We start from the raw sequence: 16,805 nt of genomic DNA on the forward strand, positions 1-16,805 counted from the left end.
TTGCTTGTATACTCTTCCCCCTGCTCCTGTCCATTGCTCTTGCACAACAGATGATTTGAACCATTATAACCTTATGTATTATTATTATGTACATTTTGTGTTTTTCTCCCAGGTGGTAAATGTGACTGGAAACCAAGATATCTGCTATTATAACTTCCTCTGCGCCCACCCGCTTGGAGTACTCAGGTCAGTAACCTTGTGGTGGTGACCGGGAGTTCCTTACCTCCAATTTATTCAAATTTATCCCCTCAAACATTTTTTTTATTTTTTTCAGCTCTTTTAACAACATTCTGAGTAACATGGGCCACGTCATGCTGGGATTCCTCTTCCTCCTGATCGTCCTGCGCAGAGATCTCCTTCACCTCAGCTTGCTGGAGGCCAAAGACGTCTATGCCTTGGTACGTTCCACAGCACCGTCCTATCATGGGATGGCAAAGGACCGGTCCGCCCAAAAGTGACATTTCTGTTAAAGGGGGAGCCTGATGAGCTGAGTCTGGCTTCTATGTTATATATGCTCCAACAGTAAGATCTCCCAGCCAAAATCCCTGATACCAGTCCACCTGGGAGTTTTGGATGTCCTCCTCCCACCTCTCTGTATCCTCTCCAACTTTGCTAAACCCGAGGCCAGGCTGAGACAGAGAGGGAAGAGGCACCTGCCTTATGTGCACACAGAACAAATATACCTTTTGCCCACCAGAACACAGGCAACTGCTGTCGTATAGTGTCCTTAGTTGCTAGGATTGAGGCAGCCCCTACCTCTTAGTGTCCTTGTTTGCCAGGACACAGGCAGCACCTGCCACCTAACATCCTTGGTTGCTAGGATGCAGGCAACTCCTGTCCTTTAGTGTCTTTGGTTGCTAGGATGCAGGCTGGCCTTGCCAAGTAGTGTTCTTGGTCGCTAGCACACAGGCAGACCCTGCCAGCTAGCACCCTTGGTTGCTAGGGCACAGGCAACTCCTCTTCTTTAGTGTCCTTGGTAGCTAGGATGGAGGCAGCTCTTGCCATCTAGAGTCCTTGGTTGCTAGGACAGAGGCAATTCCTGTCACTTAGTGTCCTTAAGTTTCTAAGAATCAGGTGGCCCTTGCCTTTTAGTGTCCCTGGTAGCTAGGACACAGGCAGCCCTGCCAGCTAGCACCCTTGGTTGCTAGGACACAGGAAACTCCTCTTTCTTAGTGTCTTTGGTAGCTAGGAGGCAGGCAGCTTCTGCCATCTAGAGTCCTTGGTTGCTAGGACAGAGGCAATTCCTGTCCCTTAGTGTCCTTAAGTTTCTAAAAATCAGGTGGCCCTTGCCTTTTAGTGTCCCTGGTAGCTAGGACACAGGCAGCCCCAGCCAGCTAGCACCCTTGGTTGCAAGGACACAGGCAACTCCTCTTTCTTAGTGTCCTTGGTAGCTAGGATGCAGACAGCTCCTGCCATCTAGAGTCCTTGGTAGCTAGGACAGAAGCAATTCCTGTCACTTAGTGTCCTTAAGTTGCTAAGAATCAGGTGGCCCTTGCCTTTTAGTTTCCCTGGCAGCTAGGACACAGACAGCCCCTGCTGCCTAGACTCCTTGGTTGCTAGGACACAGGCAACTCCTGTCGCCGAGAATCCTTGGTTGCTTGGCCACTTAGTGTCCCTGGTTGCTAGGACACAGACCATTCCTGCCGCTAACATCCTTAGCTGCCAGGATGCTAGTGGTCATTCACTAGCAGTGGTGTGATCAGCTGTGCAGGTGTTGCAGATTATCCATTGTTGATATTCTCATGCATGCCGGCCCTGAGCAGCCAATAGATTACCGGCCAGCAGCCAATAGAGTACATTTGCTCCTTACACTGGGTGCAGGTAAATGTTAGCAGAAACCTTATTATGCATAGCGTGTAAAATACGCTCCATACGCCTGTCCTTGGATCCAAAGAAGTCGTACAATCATTTTTGGAATGTTTGTGGCCAGCTCTGCATCTCCCAAGTAGGTACTAGGATTCTCTGCATGATATCAGATGCATTTGCTGATAACTTTCCCTTTCCAGGAATATGGCATCCCCAAGCATTTTGGTCTGTTCTACACTATGGGAATTGCTCTGACCATGGAGGGGGTACTCAGCGCTTGTTACCACGTCTGCCCCAACTATTCCAACTTCCAGTTCGGTAAGAGCGGCCACCACTGACCCACTCACTCTGCTTCTTGTATGTTCAGGACTTTTTGGTAAATAAAAGGAGTGTGGAAGGGGTTACAATCCTGGCCAATTTTTTATTACTATTTGTTACTATTACTTATCTGGGGGAAGAACTCACTATTAAAAGATATTTCTGTATTATCTATGTGGAAGCAGTGGTCTCTCTACGGAGGTCCAACACACCACCTGCTGATTCCAAACTAGTGTTTTTTTTGCTCCTGCAAAGCTCATACTCCCTGCTGAATGGTCTAGCTTTAGTTCTAATTCAGAGGAGGGTATATTGGACCTCTGCAGAGGGACCGCTACTTCCACATAGAGAAAAAGAGCCCCACTTAGCATGCTGGGGGGGGGGGGGGGACAGGCTTTTCTACTGCTTTCAAAAGAAAATCGAATTTAAGACTTTGCACATCTTCTGTTTTAATGCTCCTGGATTATATATAACGACTTCAGCCCCGGAAAGTTTACGCCCCTTAATGACCAGGTCATTTTTTGCGATTCGGCACTGCGTTACTTTAAACAGACAATTGCGCGGGTGCGCGACGCTGTACCCAAATAAAATTGATGTCCATTTTTTCCTACAAATAAAGCTTTCTTTTGGTGGCATTTTTGAAAAAAAAAAACAATATTTTTTACTTTCTACTATAAATGTTTTATATATATATATATATATATATATATATATATATATATATATGTTGATTGGTTTTGGCAAAAGTTATAGTATCTACAAACTATGGGATATTTTTATGAAATTTTTATTTTTTTGTACTAGTAATGGAGGCGATCAGCAATTTTTAGCGGGCCAGCAACATATCGGGTCAGACAATTCGGACACCTGACACTTTTTTGGGGACCAGTGACACTAATACAGCGATCAGTACTAAAAAATATGCACTGCTACTGTACTAATGACATAATGACACTGGCAGGGAAGGGGTTAACATCAGGGGCGATATCAAAGGGTTAAATGTGTCCCTAGGGGGTGCTTGCTAACTATGTGGGAGGTGCTCTGACTGGGGAAAACAGAGATCCATGTCCCTGCTTAGCAGGAACACAAGATCTCCATCTTCTTCCTTGTCAGAATGGCAATCAGCTTTGTTTACATAGGCAGATCGTCGTTCTGCCTCTCTCAGGAACGATCGTGGGTGGCCGGAGGACATTGGGTCCCCAGGACCCGCAGATTGGCATCCCCTGTGTCCAATCAGCGTGCGATCGCGTCTTCAGCGGTGCACGCATGCCCCTCCCCAGTGGCTTTTGCACCAAATGACTTACAGGTACGTCATTTTGCGCAATAGAGCCGACCTGCCACAATAAATATGCAATATGCGGTAGGCGGTCGGGAAGTGGATAACCTGAAAGGTCAGTTGAGCTGTAATTAGATAGAGACTAAATAAGATATTGCTGAACAGTCCTAGTAACAGGCTTCGGGTGTTTCTATTGTCTCCCCAGACACGTCCTTCATGTATATGATTGCAGGGCTTTGCATGCTGAAACTGTACCAGACCCGGCACCCCGACATCAATGCCAGCGCCTATGCAGCCTATGCATCCTTCGCACTCGTCATCTTCCTGGCAGTCCTTGGAGTGGTATGTATGATTACTACGTACATATCAGACAGATAAAACATGTGTATGATTACTTCCCAATAATGAAGATTGTCTGGGTATAAATGAGCCTGCAGTTTATGGTCACTAGTCATCTCTCCTCTCTCTGATCCTCAGGTCTTCGGGAAGGACCATTGGTGGTTCTGGGTGCTTTTCTCCATCGTACATGTAGTGGGGACACTGGCGCTCAGCACGCACATCTACTACATGGGGCGATTCAAGATTGGTGAGACATAAATCTGTCCTTTCCGACAGTTTGCTCCGTGTTCCTCTTTCTCACTGTGTCATTATACTGCACAGAACTTATCCAAATTTTAAAGAGTTAGTCAATCCAAAAATGATGTTTGGTGGATGCTGGAGAAATACGTGTCCTGACAGTCTCTTCTATCTCTTGAGGACTCTATTAGTGAGATCTCTGTGCTGATGTTTCAGCTCTGCACACCTGCTGTGCCCATTATGAGGAATTCTCACCATCCCAGTGCTGAGTTCTTGGGTCTGTACACCTGCTGTGCCTATTAGAGGGTTTCCCACCATCCCTGGGCTGAGTTCTTGGCTCGCTACACCTGTGGTGCCTATTAGAGGGGTTCCCACCATCCCTGTGCTGAGTTCCTGGATATGTACACCTGTTGTGCCAATTATGAGGGGTTTCCACTATCCCTGTGCTGATTTCCAAGGTCTGTACAATTGCTGTGTCCATTATAAGGGGTTCCCACCATCTCTGTGCTGAGTTCCAGGGTCTGTATACCTGCTTTGCGCATTATGAGTGGTTCCCACCATCCGAGTTCCTGGGTTCGTACCCTTTGTGGGCCCATTATGAGGGGCTCCCACTATCCCTGTGCTGAGTTCCTGGGTTTGTACCCCCGATATGCCAACTTTGAGGGGTTACCACCATCCCTGTTCTGGGTTCCTGGGTCTGTACCACTGCTGTATCCATTGTGAGGGGTTCCCACTATCCTTGCCCTGAATTCCCAGGTCTCCACACCTGTTGTGCCCATTATAAGGAGTTCCCACTATCCCTGTGCTAAATTCCTGGGTTTGTACCCCTATTGTGCCCACTTTGATGGATTACCACCATCCCTGTTCTGGGTTCCTGGGTCTGTACCACTGCTGTATCCATTATGAGGGGTTCCCACCATTCTTGCCCTGAATTTTCAAGTCTCCACACCTGCTGTGCCCTTTATAGGGGCTCCCACCATCCCTGTCCTGAGCTCCCAGGTCTTCACAACTTCTGTACCCAATTTGAGGTGTTCTCGCCATCCTTGGGGTTGGAGGAGCTTGGACAGACAAAAGGGTTGGTAACACGTAAACCTCCCAGGTATACAGAAACAGAGCAGGGAATTTAGTCATGTAGATCTCAGTCTTGGAGAATCCAGGTTACCTAAGAATCCAGAGGCTGACAGAACCCACCAGGCTTCACCAAAAACTAAAATATTATTTTTGGGTAGGCTGGCCCTTTATTGACTTTTGGCTGACTTTAGACAATTTGTGATATTGTGCTCCCCTGTATGTGCTTTATAAAGTGATGTGAGTCTTGTGTATTGGAGGGTTTTGTATCCTGATGTCTGTACTGGCGGGGTTGGTCTCCTCTCACTGTTTTCTTTCTCTTTCCTTCGCTGTCTCTATCAGATGTATCTAATGCAGGTAATGTCCCCCTCCTCTGTATGTGTGTTAAATCCTATATCATAATACTTTTCAATGCCATAGACCAGTGATGGAGAACCTTGGCACCCCAGATGTTTTGGAACTACATTTCCCCTTCCTATTATCATATATTTGTATTGGACTTTATATGGACTTCATTTGATCTATACCAATGTTTAGCGCGACTTAAATTTATACATTTCCCATGATGCTCATGCACTCATGCACAACTGTAGTTCCCAAACATATGGGCAGTGGTGGCCATCCATTGGGGGGCGCCCCCCCATCCAAGCGTCTGGCCCCCTAATCTACATGCAGGGCGCCGGACGCATGGATTTTTTTTTGAAGCATGTGATTAGAGCCAGCGGCTCTGAAAGGCGTTAAAAAAGGATGGGCTTGGGGGGCAGAGCACTGCGCCCTGAGCCCACCCAGTTGTGTGACAATAGCGAATGAATATTCACTGTTATCACACTGATTCTCCTCCCAGCCAATCAGGAAGCGAGACCCGTTTCCCAATTGGCCGAAAGGAGAGGCCATGCCATATGGCCAAGGAGGAGGGAGGAGACGCAGGGGAAGCTGTCGCCGCCGCTGCCTGTCCTCTACATCAGTCCAGGGTGAGTGAGCCGGCGACTGGGGGGGGGTGGTGGTGGTATGGTGTGCGAGCTGGTGTGGTCCGGGAGGGGGGGGGGGGTATGGTGGGGTCCATCTGCCGCCCCCCCCTTGCCCATGGAGCACCAGCCGCCACTGCATCTGGGGGTGCCATCACTGCCATAGACAGACACAAGATTGGCTATTTTACAGACAATAAAGATTTCTGGAGTAAATGTATCAACCTTGTAAGAAACGGAATGGCTATGAGGTACCAGATTGGTTCATAAATCCCCCTTCTACTTTCGAAGCACCAGTATATACAGTCACAGTGACTGAATAAAATGCCCTAAAAATAAATCAATATCTCCAGGAGAATCTTCCCTCAAAACATAGCAAATACAATTTGAACTGTTTGTAATGGAATAGAATTAGTTAGAATCACCAAAATCACCTAATGCATTAAAAATAACATATTGGGTAATCTGCATAAAAAAAAACAATCCTAATACAATTGAGGTGCCTTTAATTAAATCTGAACTCCAGCCTTCCCTTCAGTCTTGCACAGTTTTACAGGCTCCTCTCCTGGACTGAAATAGCTTGCTCTGATTTCACTGCACACTGTGAGCTTCTCAGAATGTGCATTAGAAGCTGCAGCAAGTCAGGTCTTGCTTCATTTCATGGCTGGAGGATGTTCAACATCATCTAGCCTATTCCTCCCCAGCTTGACAATCCCTGGCCCGTAGCTTTCATGTTTGGGAATTGCTAGGATGTAGAGATTTTTCACAGGGCTACAGACAAGAGAGTGATCAGATCAGGCAGTAGTCTTGGCACGTGTCGAGGAAGTAGTCAGATCCAGGTGGGGGTTAAGGCAGGTGGCAGGCGAGAGAGTAGTCAGGTCTAGGCAGAGTTCAAAGGCAAGATGATAGTCAGGTCCAGGCAGGGGCCGAGGCAATTATCAGGCTAGAGAGTAATTATGTCCAGGCAGGGGTCAAGACAGGATGGAAAGCGTAGTCAGGTCCAGGCTGGGGATGAGGCAGGTGGCAGGCGAGAGAGTAGCCAGGTCCAGGCAGGGGTCAAGGTAGGCAAGATATTAGTCAGGTCTAGGCAAGGGCCAAGGAAGGTGGCAGGTTAAAGAGTAATTATGTCCAGGCAGAGGTCAAGACAGGTGGCAGGCAAGAGAGTAGTCAGGTCCAGGCTGCGGTAGAGGTAGGTGGCAGGCAAGAGAATATTCTTGTCCAAGCAGGGGATGAGGCAGGGAAAGAGAGTAGTCAGGTCCTGGCAGGGGCCAAGGCAGATGGCAGGCAAGAGAGTAGTCAGGTCCTGGCAGGGGCCAAGGCAGATGGCAGGCAAGAGAGTAATCAGGTCCAGCCAGGGGTCAAGGCAGGTGGCAGGCAAGAGAGTAGTTAAGTCCAGGCCCATATAGAAGCAGATGGCAGGTAAGAGAGTAGTCTGGTCCAGGCTGGGGTAGAGGTAGGTGGCAGGCAAGAGAATTTTCTTGTCCAGGCAGGGTATGAGGCAAGGAAATAGAGTAGTCAGGTCCTGGCAGGGGCCAAGGCAGATGGCAGGCAAGAGAGTAATCAGGTCCAGGCAGGGGTCAAGGCAGGTGGCAGGCAAGAAAGTAGTTAAGTCCAGGCCCATATAGGGGCAGATGGCAGGCAAGAGAGTAGTCAGGTCCAGGCTGGGGTAGAGGTCGGTGGCAGGCAGGAGAGTATTTATGTCCAGGCAGGGGACGAGGCAGGCAAGAGAGTAGTCAGGTCCATGCAGGAGTCAAGGCAGGTGGCAGGCGAGAGAGTAATTAGGTCCAGACAGGTGGCAGGCAATAGAGTAGTCAAGTCCACTCCCATACAAAGGCAGATGGCAGGCAGGGGTCGAGGCAGGCAAGAGAGTAGTCAGATCCGAGCAGGGGCCAAGGCAGGCGAGACAGGTAATAGCAGGGGTTGAGGCAGGTGATAGGCAAGAGAGTAATCAGGTCCAGGCAGGCAGCAGGCAAGGAAGTAGTCAAGTTAATCTGGACAAGCAGCAAACAACTAACAGACAAGTTTTATGGCACTTTACCCCAGGGGTACCTGGTAATAAGACACAGGACCAGCCACTTCAAAACCTGGTGCATAAATACCCTTCTGCTCAGAGGACATGCCCAGCATCCTTTGAGGGAAGTCCTGGCAGTAGTGGAAATCCTGGAAGACCCTTCAGGAAGCCTGTGAGTATTGTAACTGTAGACTAACAGGATGAACCATGCCCCTGGTTGTACATACACAGATCCCAGCGGTACAATAACACCATCCTGGAGAGCATGAACCTAGGACTGAGAGCTTGAAAACTCTCCTAAAGTGTTTTTGAAGTTGTGAGAGTAGTTTGCAAGCTTTCAGCCCAGGAAAAAGCTGTTGCACTGTTTGTCTTGGTTTCCCTCCTGGCAGGTGAGCCCTGTACCTGTTCTATAGCCATCCTGTTTTGCACTGAAGGATGCAATTCTGGATTCTCTGAGAGGAGTGTGTGAAAGTCTTTCGGAGATGAAAGTTAGGCTTGGTTAATGGAAGTCCCAGTGAAGGGCTGTAGGACACCAAAATCGCTCCATAGTGGATGCAGCTGTATTGCTAAGGGCCAATATACACCTTTGGGTTGCAGGAGCATGCAGCAATACACATTACATGGTTGCTAAGCTGCCATTCATTTGAAAATCATTGTAATGCATTGCAGCAAAAATGTAATGACTTCCAATTTTGGAGACAGTTTGGTACTTCAGTGGCCCTAATGTTTTCAAAGGGTTGCCTTAATGCAATGCAGGTTAAAGAGGAAGTAAACCCATCAGTTTAACACGGCATGTTCTGGGAATGTAACTGTCACATTGGTTGTGGTGTCAACCAAACTCTCAATCTATCCAATGGCTGGTGTCTTAATTGATCATCTTAGCAGTTGAAGATTAAACAGATGCCAAGATTACACCTTCCTTGGCTGAAAACAATAGGAAGGTTTACTTCCACTTTAATGTGCAACATACGGTGTGTTAACGCACAACACAAATGTAAATGGGCCGTAAATGAAATTAGTTATAATGTCTGGTGACACTTTGTAACTTGTTGGATCCCAGAAGAGGTGCTTTGCATCTTTATTGGAGTGGAACTGTTGGGGAAAAGGCTTGTTTACATGCTCCATTGTAAGATTTAACTATTTTACTTAGTGACAAATCTCCAGATTGAGGACACAGCAAAACAGTCCAAACAGAGCTTCTTACCAATCCTATCCAAAACAAAGATAAATTGGAAGGGGTCACCTTTAACCTCCAAACCTTGCCTCTCCATCTTATGAAATCACTCCATTAAACATAGTGTAATTAATGCCATTCCACAATAGGCCGGTCACTGGTTGTCTGGGTAGTGGTAATACTACATTATACAAAGGCATTGTAGACAATTGTGATCTTCCAACCTTTTGGTAACAGTTTGGTGCAGACTCTTTTCTGTTCCAGCATGACCATGGCCCTGTGTAGGAAGCCAGCTCCATAAAGACATGGTTTAGCCAGCTTGGCATGGAGGAACTCGAGTGTCCTCCATAGAGTCCTAACCTCAACCCTACTAAGCACCTTTGGGATGAATTGGAACACCAATCATAACCCAGGTCTTCTCATCCAACGCCAGAACCTGACCTCACAAATAGGACGAACCCCCACAGATGCTCTTCAAAATGGCGTTCCAATTCATCCCAAAGGTGTTCAGTAGGGTTGAGGTCAGGGCTCCATGGAGGACACTGGAAAGCCTTCCAAGAAAAGTGAAAGCTCTTATAGCTAACTCTATATATACCAATCATAAGCCAGGTCTTCTCATCCAACTCCAGTACCTGACCTCACAAATGTGACAATCCCCCACAGACACTCTCCAAATTGGCATTCCAATTTATCCCAAAGGTGTTCAGTAGGGTTGAGGTCAGGGCTCCATGGAAGACACTGGAAAGCCTTCCCAGAAAAGTGAAAGCTCTTATAGCTAGTTTTATATATATATCACAAAGGGGGCAACTCCATAACAATGCCCATGGTTTTTGAATGGTATGTCCAGCAGAGGTGTGATGAAAGAAAGATCAACAGCAACAGACGGCATTTCTGATAACGGCCTTACTCATGACCGTTATGGCGGGAAACACGTTGACTTTTCGCGCTGTATACACCGATGTCTTCATAAAGCTGATGTCTTGCTGCACTTGACTGTGATGCCAGCGATCTTCTTTTCTTTAGTTCTTCAGCAGACCGCAACCCATGCCTGAGCACCGGCCAGTCAGCCATGGACGTTTAATTGAGGATGTAGAAGCACTGCTTTTTGTTTCCATAGAGGTGTGATGGTCAGTTGTCTACAAGCATAGGGCCACATAGTGTAATAGATTTCCTCCTACATTGAGAATGGCAATGATTGTATATATTAAGTCTGGGTCTTCATCTTCTTCCAATGCCGTGCTCATTATTTATCATCTACATCCTCTCTCAAACAGACTTTGGGATTTTCCGACGCATCTTCCAGATCCTCTATACAGACTGTATGCAGCAGTGTAGCCGCCCTATGTACATGGTGAGTAACGTTCATCTTCTTTCACTTTATATGAGGGTCGCTTCAAGACATAGTGGGGCCATGATCGCTCCTGTGTGTCTCCAGTTTCATTATGAAGTAGCATTTAAAGGGGTCTCCTCATCCAGAAGTTTTATTGCAATTATAGATGGTGTCTGGTGAACTCAACCCACTAGAGCAGGAGTCTCCAAACTATGGCCCGAAAGTTGTTCAGGAGCTATAATTCCCATCATGCCTTATCATGTCTGTGAATTTTAGAGTTTTACAATGCCTCATGGGATGTGTAGTTCCGCAACAGCTGGAGAACCATAGTTTGGAGATCCCTGCACTAGAGTCGTATACCACTTAGGGATGCTGGTGAAAAGATCACCCTAATAAAGTGTATCTTACCCCCCCCCCCCCCCCCCAAAAAAAGGAATATATTGAAGCTTACCAGTCCTTAGTTGTAGCCTCCTTGGTGAAAGACACAGGGATCGCAATACAACCACAGTGTCTGCATCTGCTTTTCTATTCATCTCTGCCATCTTTAATCAGGCATCATCCAAGGTCTCCATCTACTTCCTAGAGTGATATGCTGTCTCATTATAAAACGTATAAATCATGGGGCCTGTACAATACTTGAGTGCTTCCGCCTTGCTGCAGCAGATTCATGGCACACTGACTGGAGGTCAAAGATGGCTTTTTAATGATAGAAGGAGGAGATTTTATGGTACCGTATATTGTGATATGTTAGGAATTTATTTGTGTAGACTTACTTGTAAAGTTACTTAGAGGTCTACATTAGGACGTAGACCATAGACCTTATTTCTTCTTTTTCTGCTGTCTTTTATGTTGGCCATCTGATCTACACTCTATTACAAAAATTATTGGGACGCCTGCCTTTACACGCACATACAATTTAATGGCATCCCAGTCTTATTCCCTGGGGTTCAATATTGAGCTGGCCCACCCTTTGCAGCTATAACAGCTTCAACTCTTCTGGGAAGGCTGTCCACAAGCTTTAGGAGTGTGTTTATGGGAATGTTTTACCATTCTTCTAGAAGCACATTTGTGAGGGCAGGCACTGATGTTGGACGAGAAGGTCTGGCTCGCAGTCTCTGCTCTAATTCATCCCAAGGGGTTGAGGTTAGGTCTCTGTACAGGCCAGTCAAGTTCCTCGACCCAAACTCGCTCATCCATGTCTATGGACCCTGCTTTGTGCACTGGTCTAATTAATTTGGTGGAGGGAGGGATTATGGTGTGGGGTTAACTTTTAGGGGTTGGGCTTGTCCCCTTAGTTCCAGTAAAGGGAATTCTTAAGGCATCAGAATACCAAGAGATTTTGGACAATTTCATGCTCCCAACTTTGTGGGAACAGTTTGGGGAAGGCCCCTTCCTGTTTCAAGATGACTGCGCACCAAGTGCACAAAGCAAAGTCCATAAAGACATGGATGAGCGAGTTTGGGGCGGAGAAATGCAAGCCAGGCCGCCTCGTCCACATCAGTGCCTGACCTCACAAATGCGCTTCTGGAAGAATGGTCAAACATTCCCATAGACACACTCCTAAACCTTGTGGACAGCCTTCCCAGAAGAGTTGAACCTGATAGATGCAAAGGGTGGGCCAACTCAATATTGAACCCTGCGGACTAAGACTGGGATGCTATTAAAGTTCATGTGCGTGTAAAGGCAGGCGTCCCAATACTTTTGGTAATATAGTGTATGTGAAGTATATGAGCGCAGGATTACTTATCACTAGATCCCCGGATCACCATCTCATTGTTTCTTCTCTGTCTATTCCTAGGATCGCATGATTCTCCTTGTAGTCGCAAACATTGTCAACTGGTTCTTGTAAGTACCAAGACAGAATCAAACTACCAAAGAAGTTGGGACTTTTTCATAACTACAGTATATCAATACAATCGATGTGAACAAAATACGTTGTTGGTACCTGAATCACCTGTTGGTGGAGCTGTGTTTCCCAGAGTGGGAACATGTAGTTCTGGTATCCACCAGCGGATATCCCCCAGCAGCTAACAGTTTCTAGTAATCAGTCTCCATCTGATGCTGGTTGCTGGGCGGGTATTTCGTCTCTCCTTTGCTAGTACACTTTGCAACACTGTTTTACTTTGCTCACTGCCAGATACTGTGTTTTGTGTATCCTGCTCCTTATCTTGCTCTTGCCCTGCATCCTGTACCCTTTTCCTGGTCCCAGTCCTGGTTCTTCCTTTCATCTCCGGTATTCCCTATGACCTGTGTTCCTCATCTTGTATATATTGTATTATAGTTGGGTGGTTAGATATTTTTGTTATATGGTTGTAGTTTACTTGTATCTTCACGATTGCTTGTTTCCTGTTTGCTGGTGTGTGGATGTCTTGTTTTACTATTATTAATTAACATTAATATACAGTATATATGCTTTGGTCTTTTTCGGGGGCAAGAGCACATCTTTATGTACAAGAGAATGTAGATAAGAAAAAAAGCCCATACACCGTTAACATTATGACCACTGACAGGTGAATATCCCATTATATTAGCATCTTCGATGGGATATATTAGACAGCAAGTGAACATGTTGTCCCTAAGGTTGATAAGTTGAAAAAATTCAAAATGGGAAAGTGTAAAAGGATTTGAGTGACTTTGACAAGAACCAAATTGTAATGACTAGATGACTGGGTGAGACCAACTCCAAAACTGCAGATCTTGTGGGATGTTCCCCGTCTGCAGTGGTCAGGACCAACCAAAAGTTGTCAAAGGTAGGGAAACTGGAGAACGGGTCATGGACGGTCAAGGCTGGCCCGTGTAATTCGATCTAATAGAAGAGGTACTGTAGCCGAGGAACCGGTCAGGGTGTCCACGCTGACCCATGTCCACAGCCACAAGTGCCTACAATGGATACATGAGCATCAGAGCACAGACTATTATCATGGAGAGAGCACCATGGCCCAAGGAGTAATGGAAGAAGGTGGCCTGGTCTAAAGAATCAGAATTTCTTACATATCATGTGGATGGCCAGGAGTCAGACCAACTCCAAAGCTGCAGATCTTGTGGGATGCTCCCCCTGTCTGCAGTGGTCAGAACCAACCAAAAGTGGTCAAAGGAAGGGAAACTGGAGAACGGGTCATGGGCGGTCAAGGCTGGCCTGTGTAATTCGATCTAATAGAAGAGGTACTGTAGCCGAGGAACCGGTCAGGGTGTCCACGCTGACCCATGTCCACAGCCACAAGTGCCTACAATGGGTACGTGAGCATCAGAGCACAGACTATTATAATGGAGAGAGCACCATGGCCCAAGGAGCAATGGAAGAAGGTGGCCTGGTCTGATGAATCATAATTTCTTACACATCATGTGGATGTCCAGGAGTCAGACCAACTCCCAAACTGCAGATCTTGTGGGATGTTCCCTGTCTGCAGTGGTCAGAACCAACCAAAAGTGGTCAAAGGAAGGGAAACTGGAGAACGGGTCATGGGCGGTCAAGGCTGGCCTGTGTAATTCGATCTAATAGAAGAGGTACTGTAGCCGAGGAACCGGTCAGGGTGTCCACGCTGACCCATGTCCACAGCCACAAGTGCCTACAATGGGTACGTGAGCATCAGAGCACAGACTATTATAATGGAGAGAGCACCATGGCCCAAGGAGCAATGGAAGAAGGTGGCCGGGTCTGATGAATCAGAATCTCTTACACATCATGTGGATGGCCAGGAGTGAGAACGTCACTTACCTGGTGAAGAGATGGCGCCAGGATGCATTATGGGAAGAAGGTAAGCTGGCGGAGGCAGTGATCTGCTACTGACTGGTGCCAGCTACCACAGCATACCTTCAGAGGTCTAAGTGTAGTCCATGCCTCAAAAGGTCAGGGCTGTTTGGGCAGCAAAAAGGGAACCTACACATTATTAGGTGGGTGGACATGTTACAGAGGGTGGTCATAATGTTATGGCAAATCAGTCCATATCGGGTCCATACGGTAAGATACAATGCCAGCCAGTGTCAGCATCCCCATCTGGGAATCCAGGACTGCCAATCCAACCCCAAAGCAGGCAGCACAATCCACAAGGACCTAGGGGTGCCATAGGATGCATTATGCCAGAGCCCCCATATCTCCCAAATTGGGAAAAAAACATAAGATCCATAATTTGAATCCACCTGAATGGAACCCCCAGAATGTCAAAAGAGACAAGACGCCCAATTATAAAGCATGGCTGTATCACAGAAACCCCACATCTACGTTTGTATGTCATATCCTAATAATAATACCGGTGTATCTAAGAGGATCCCTTGTGTGTTCAGAGCCTGGATGAATGAGAACCCTCCCAGAACTCTATCAATGTTACTCAAACCAATAAATACAATTTTCTTCTAGCAGTTGTCACTGTAGGCTATGAATGGGGTTTTCCCATTCTCATCTTGCAGTCTTTGTTCAGTTTTCTCCCGGATCACGACCTTTAACCTTTTCCTTCTTCCCTCCCAGGGCCATCTTCGGACTGGTTTATCGTCCTCGAGATTTCGCCTCCTATCTGCTGGGCATTTTCATCTGTAACCTGCTGCTCTATCTGGCCTTCTACATCATCATGAAGGTAACTCTCTGCTCAGCATTCTCCTATCGGTCCAGAGCCTTCTTGGTTCTCAAGAAAAAAAGTTTTACATTTGAGTGCAGTTGGGTTTGAAAATGAAATCTGGTGTTTGATAGCAACGCAGCATTGACTGCACATCCCTGAAGAGCAGCACTCAGACTGGGAGAGGGAGGGGCAGCAGATTCAACCAGATACTTTTTATACAATATTTTAAAGTGTAGAATCTATACTGGGAAAGGTATCCCAAAGAGTGAAACCCACAGCTGGAACCTGAGGTGTACAGGTAGGTGCTGGGGTAAGAAGACATGAGAAAGAAGAGAAACATATAAGAGAAGGGGAAGGGAGAAAAAGAAGGAGGGAAAGGAAAAGGGGGAGGGGAAAAGGGGGAAAGAAAGGGGGGGGAAGGAAAGAAAAGGAGGGAAAGAAAGATAAAAATAAAAATAAGGAGAGGAAAGGGATAGGGGAAGGGAAACAAAAAAAGGGGGGGGGGGAGGAAAAGGGGTAGGGAACTGGGAAAAATGGGGAAGGAAAGAGGAAGGGAAAAACAAATGAAGATGCGAAAAAATGGGAGGGCTAGTGGGACTTTGAAGGTACCAGGTAGTTCAAAATAATAAGTACATAGTTTAAAAACTAGAAATATTTATTGACATAACATCTTTAAAATACAAGACAAAAAATACAACATAGATGCAAGTATTTTGACATATACAAGAAGAACAATGTATTGAACATAAGGCAATAATGATAATGAAGATAAATAGGTCCAATGATGAGCATTAAACCAATCCCGACATGTTTCGCGGGCAGTGATGCACCGCTTCTTCAGGGGAATAAGAATGTGTCAATGTACAGTGCCTGTATGATACAGTAACAACAAACAATTGTTATTAGTTCAAATGCATATATGTCTAACAACAAAAACATGAAGTGCATGCTAATATGGAACATCAAAGGGCATCCAGGGCCGTCACCATAGAGAGATCCACCACCAAACCAATTGGATAGAAAGCTCCCCAGAAAAAACGTCTCACCCGCGGATGTGGAGGGGCATAGGGGGTGGGATAGAGATGTAAGTGTGGTGAGCTAAGGAAGCTTCCACCGCCCGGTAAACAAGAAAGAAAAGCCTGTTTATAGGTCTAACATATATACCTTATTCAGTGTCTGAGATAGACACGTTTGTATAGTCAAAATGAAAAAGGTTAAGGGCAGGAGGTGTCAAACATGGCGGCCAAGTTGGAAAATACCCAGCGGGGTAATGATCTGTTGAGATGGAAATCAAGCAAGTAGTGCATCTGTGATCCAAAATGCTGTATATTATATCTCTGTTAAATGATTAAAAAATAAGCGAAGGGGGGGCTTTACCTGCAAAGATGGAGGATAAGTCCTTCTTGGTAAAGATAGGTAACTAGGGATCTGAATAAAGCCCAGGTATGAGCTATTGCACTTGTATTACTTAGTCAGAGGGGTAAGGCCAGCCATCACAGACATCTAAATAGCATATTTGGAGAGATCAACATATTACAAGGTGAAAAGAGAACCCATCTATCATCTGATAACAGGTACGCCAATATGGTTCTAAGTATCTTACCCGCGTGGGACCGCCATGTCCGCACACACCAGTTCCTGAGTGACTGAATGAGACGCTTAATCCCCCTAATATGGCCCTCAACCCGACACCACGCCGCGCATGACGTCACGCGTAACGTGGGCGGGTCAGGT

At 46.4% G+C, this 16,805-nt stretch overlaps 1 protein-coding gene across 2 annotated transcripts in view; it reads left to right on the plus strand.

The window, feature by feature from the left end:
* Window positions 1-16,805, plus strand: part of SIDT1 (SID1 transmembrane family member 1) — a 174,664-nt gene that overhangs the window by 146,240 nt on the left and 11,619 nt on the right. The window contains exons 16-24 of one of the 2 annotated variants that reach the window (XM_082247262.1): window positions 113-186; window positions 275-398; window positions 2,007-2,124; window positions 3,603-3,739; window positions 3,875-3,983; window positions 5,384-5,398; window positions 10,466-10,542; window positions 12,320-12,366; window positions 14,984-15,089. In XM_082247262.1, coding sequence (XP_082103388.1) covers window positions 113-186; window positions 275-398; window positions 2,007-2,124; window positions 3,603-3,739; window positions 3,875-3,983; window positions 5,384-5,398; window positions 10,466-10,542; window positions 12,320-12,366; window positions 14,984-15,089 — 807 coding nt within the window. The remainder of the gene's footprint in view (window positions 1-112; window positions 187-274; window positions 399-2,006; window positions 2,125-3,602; window positions 3,740-3,874; window positions 3,984-5,383; window positions 5,399-10,465; window positions 10,543-12,319; window positions 12,367-14,983; window positions 15,090-16,805) is intronic. The other variant, XM_082247263.1, reaches the window with a different exon arrangement.

This window comes from Pelophylax lessonae (genome assembly GCF_965119305.1).
Source record: "Pelophylax lessonae genome assembly, chromosome: 2".
Taxonomy (NCBI): domain Eukaryota; kingdom Metazoa; phylum Chordata; class Amphibia; order Anura; family Ranidae; genus Pelophylax; species Pelophylax lessonae.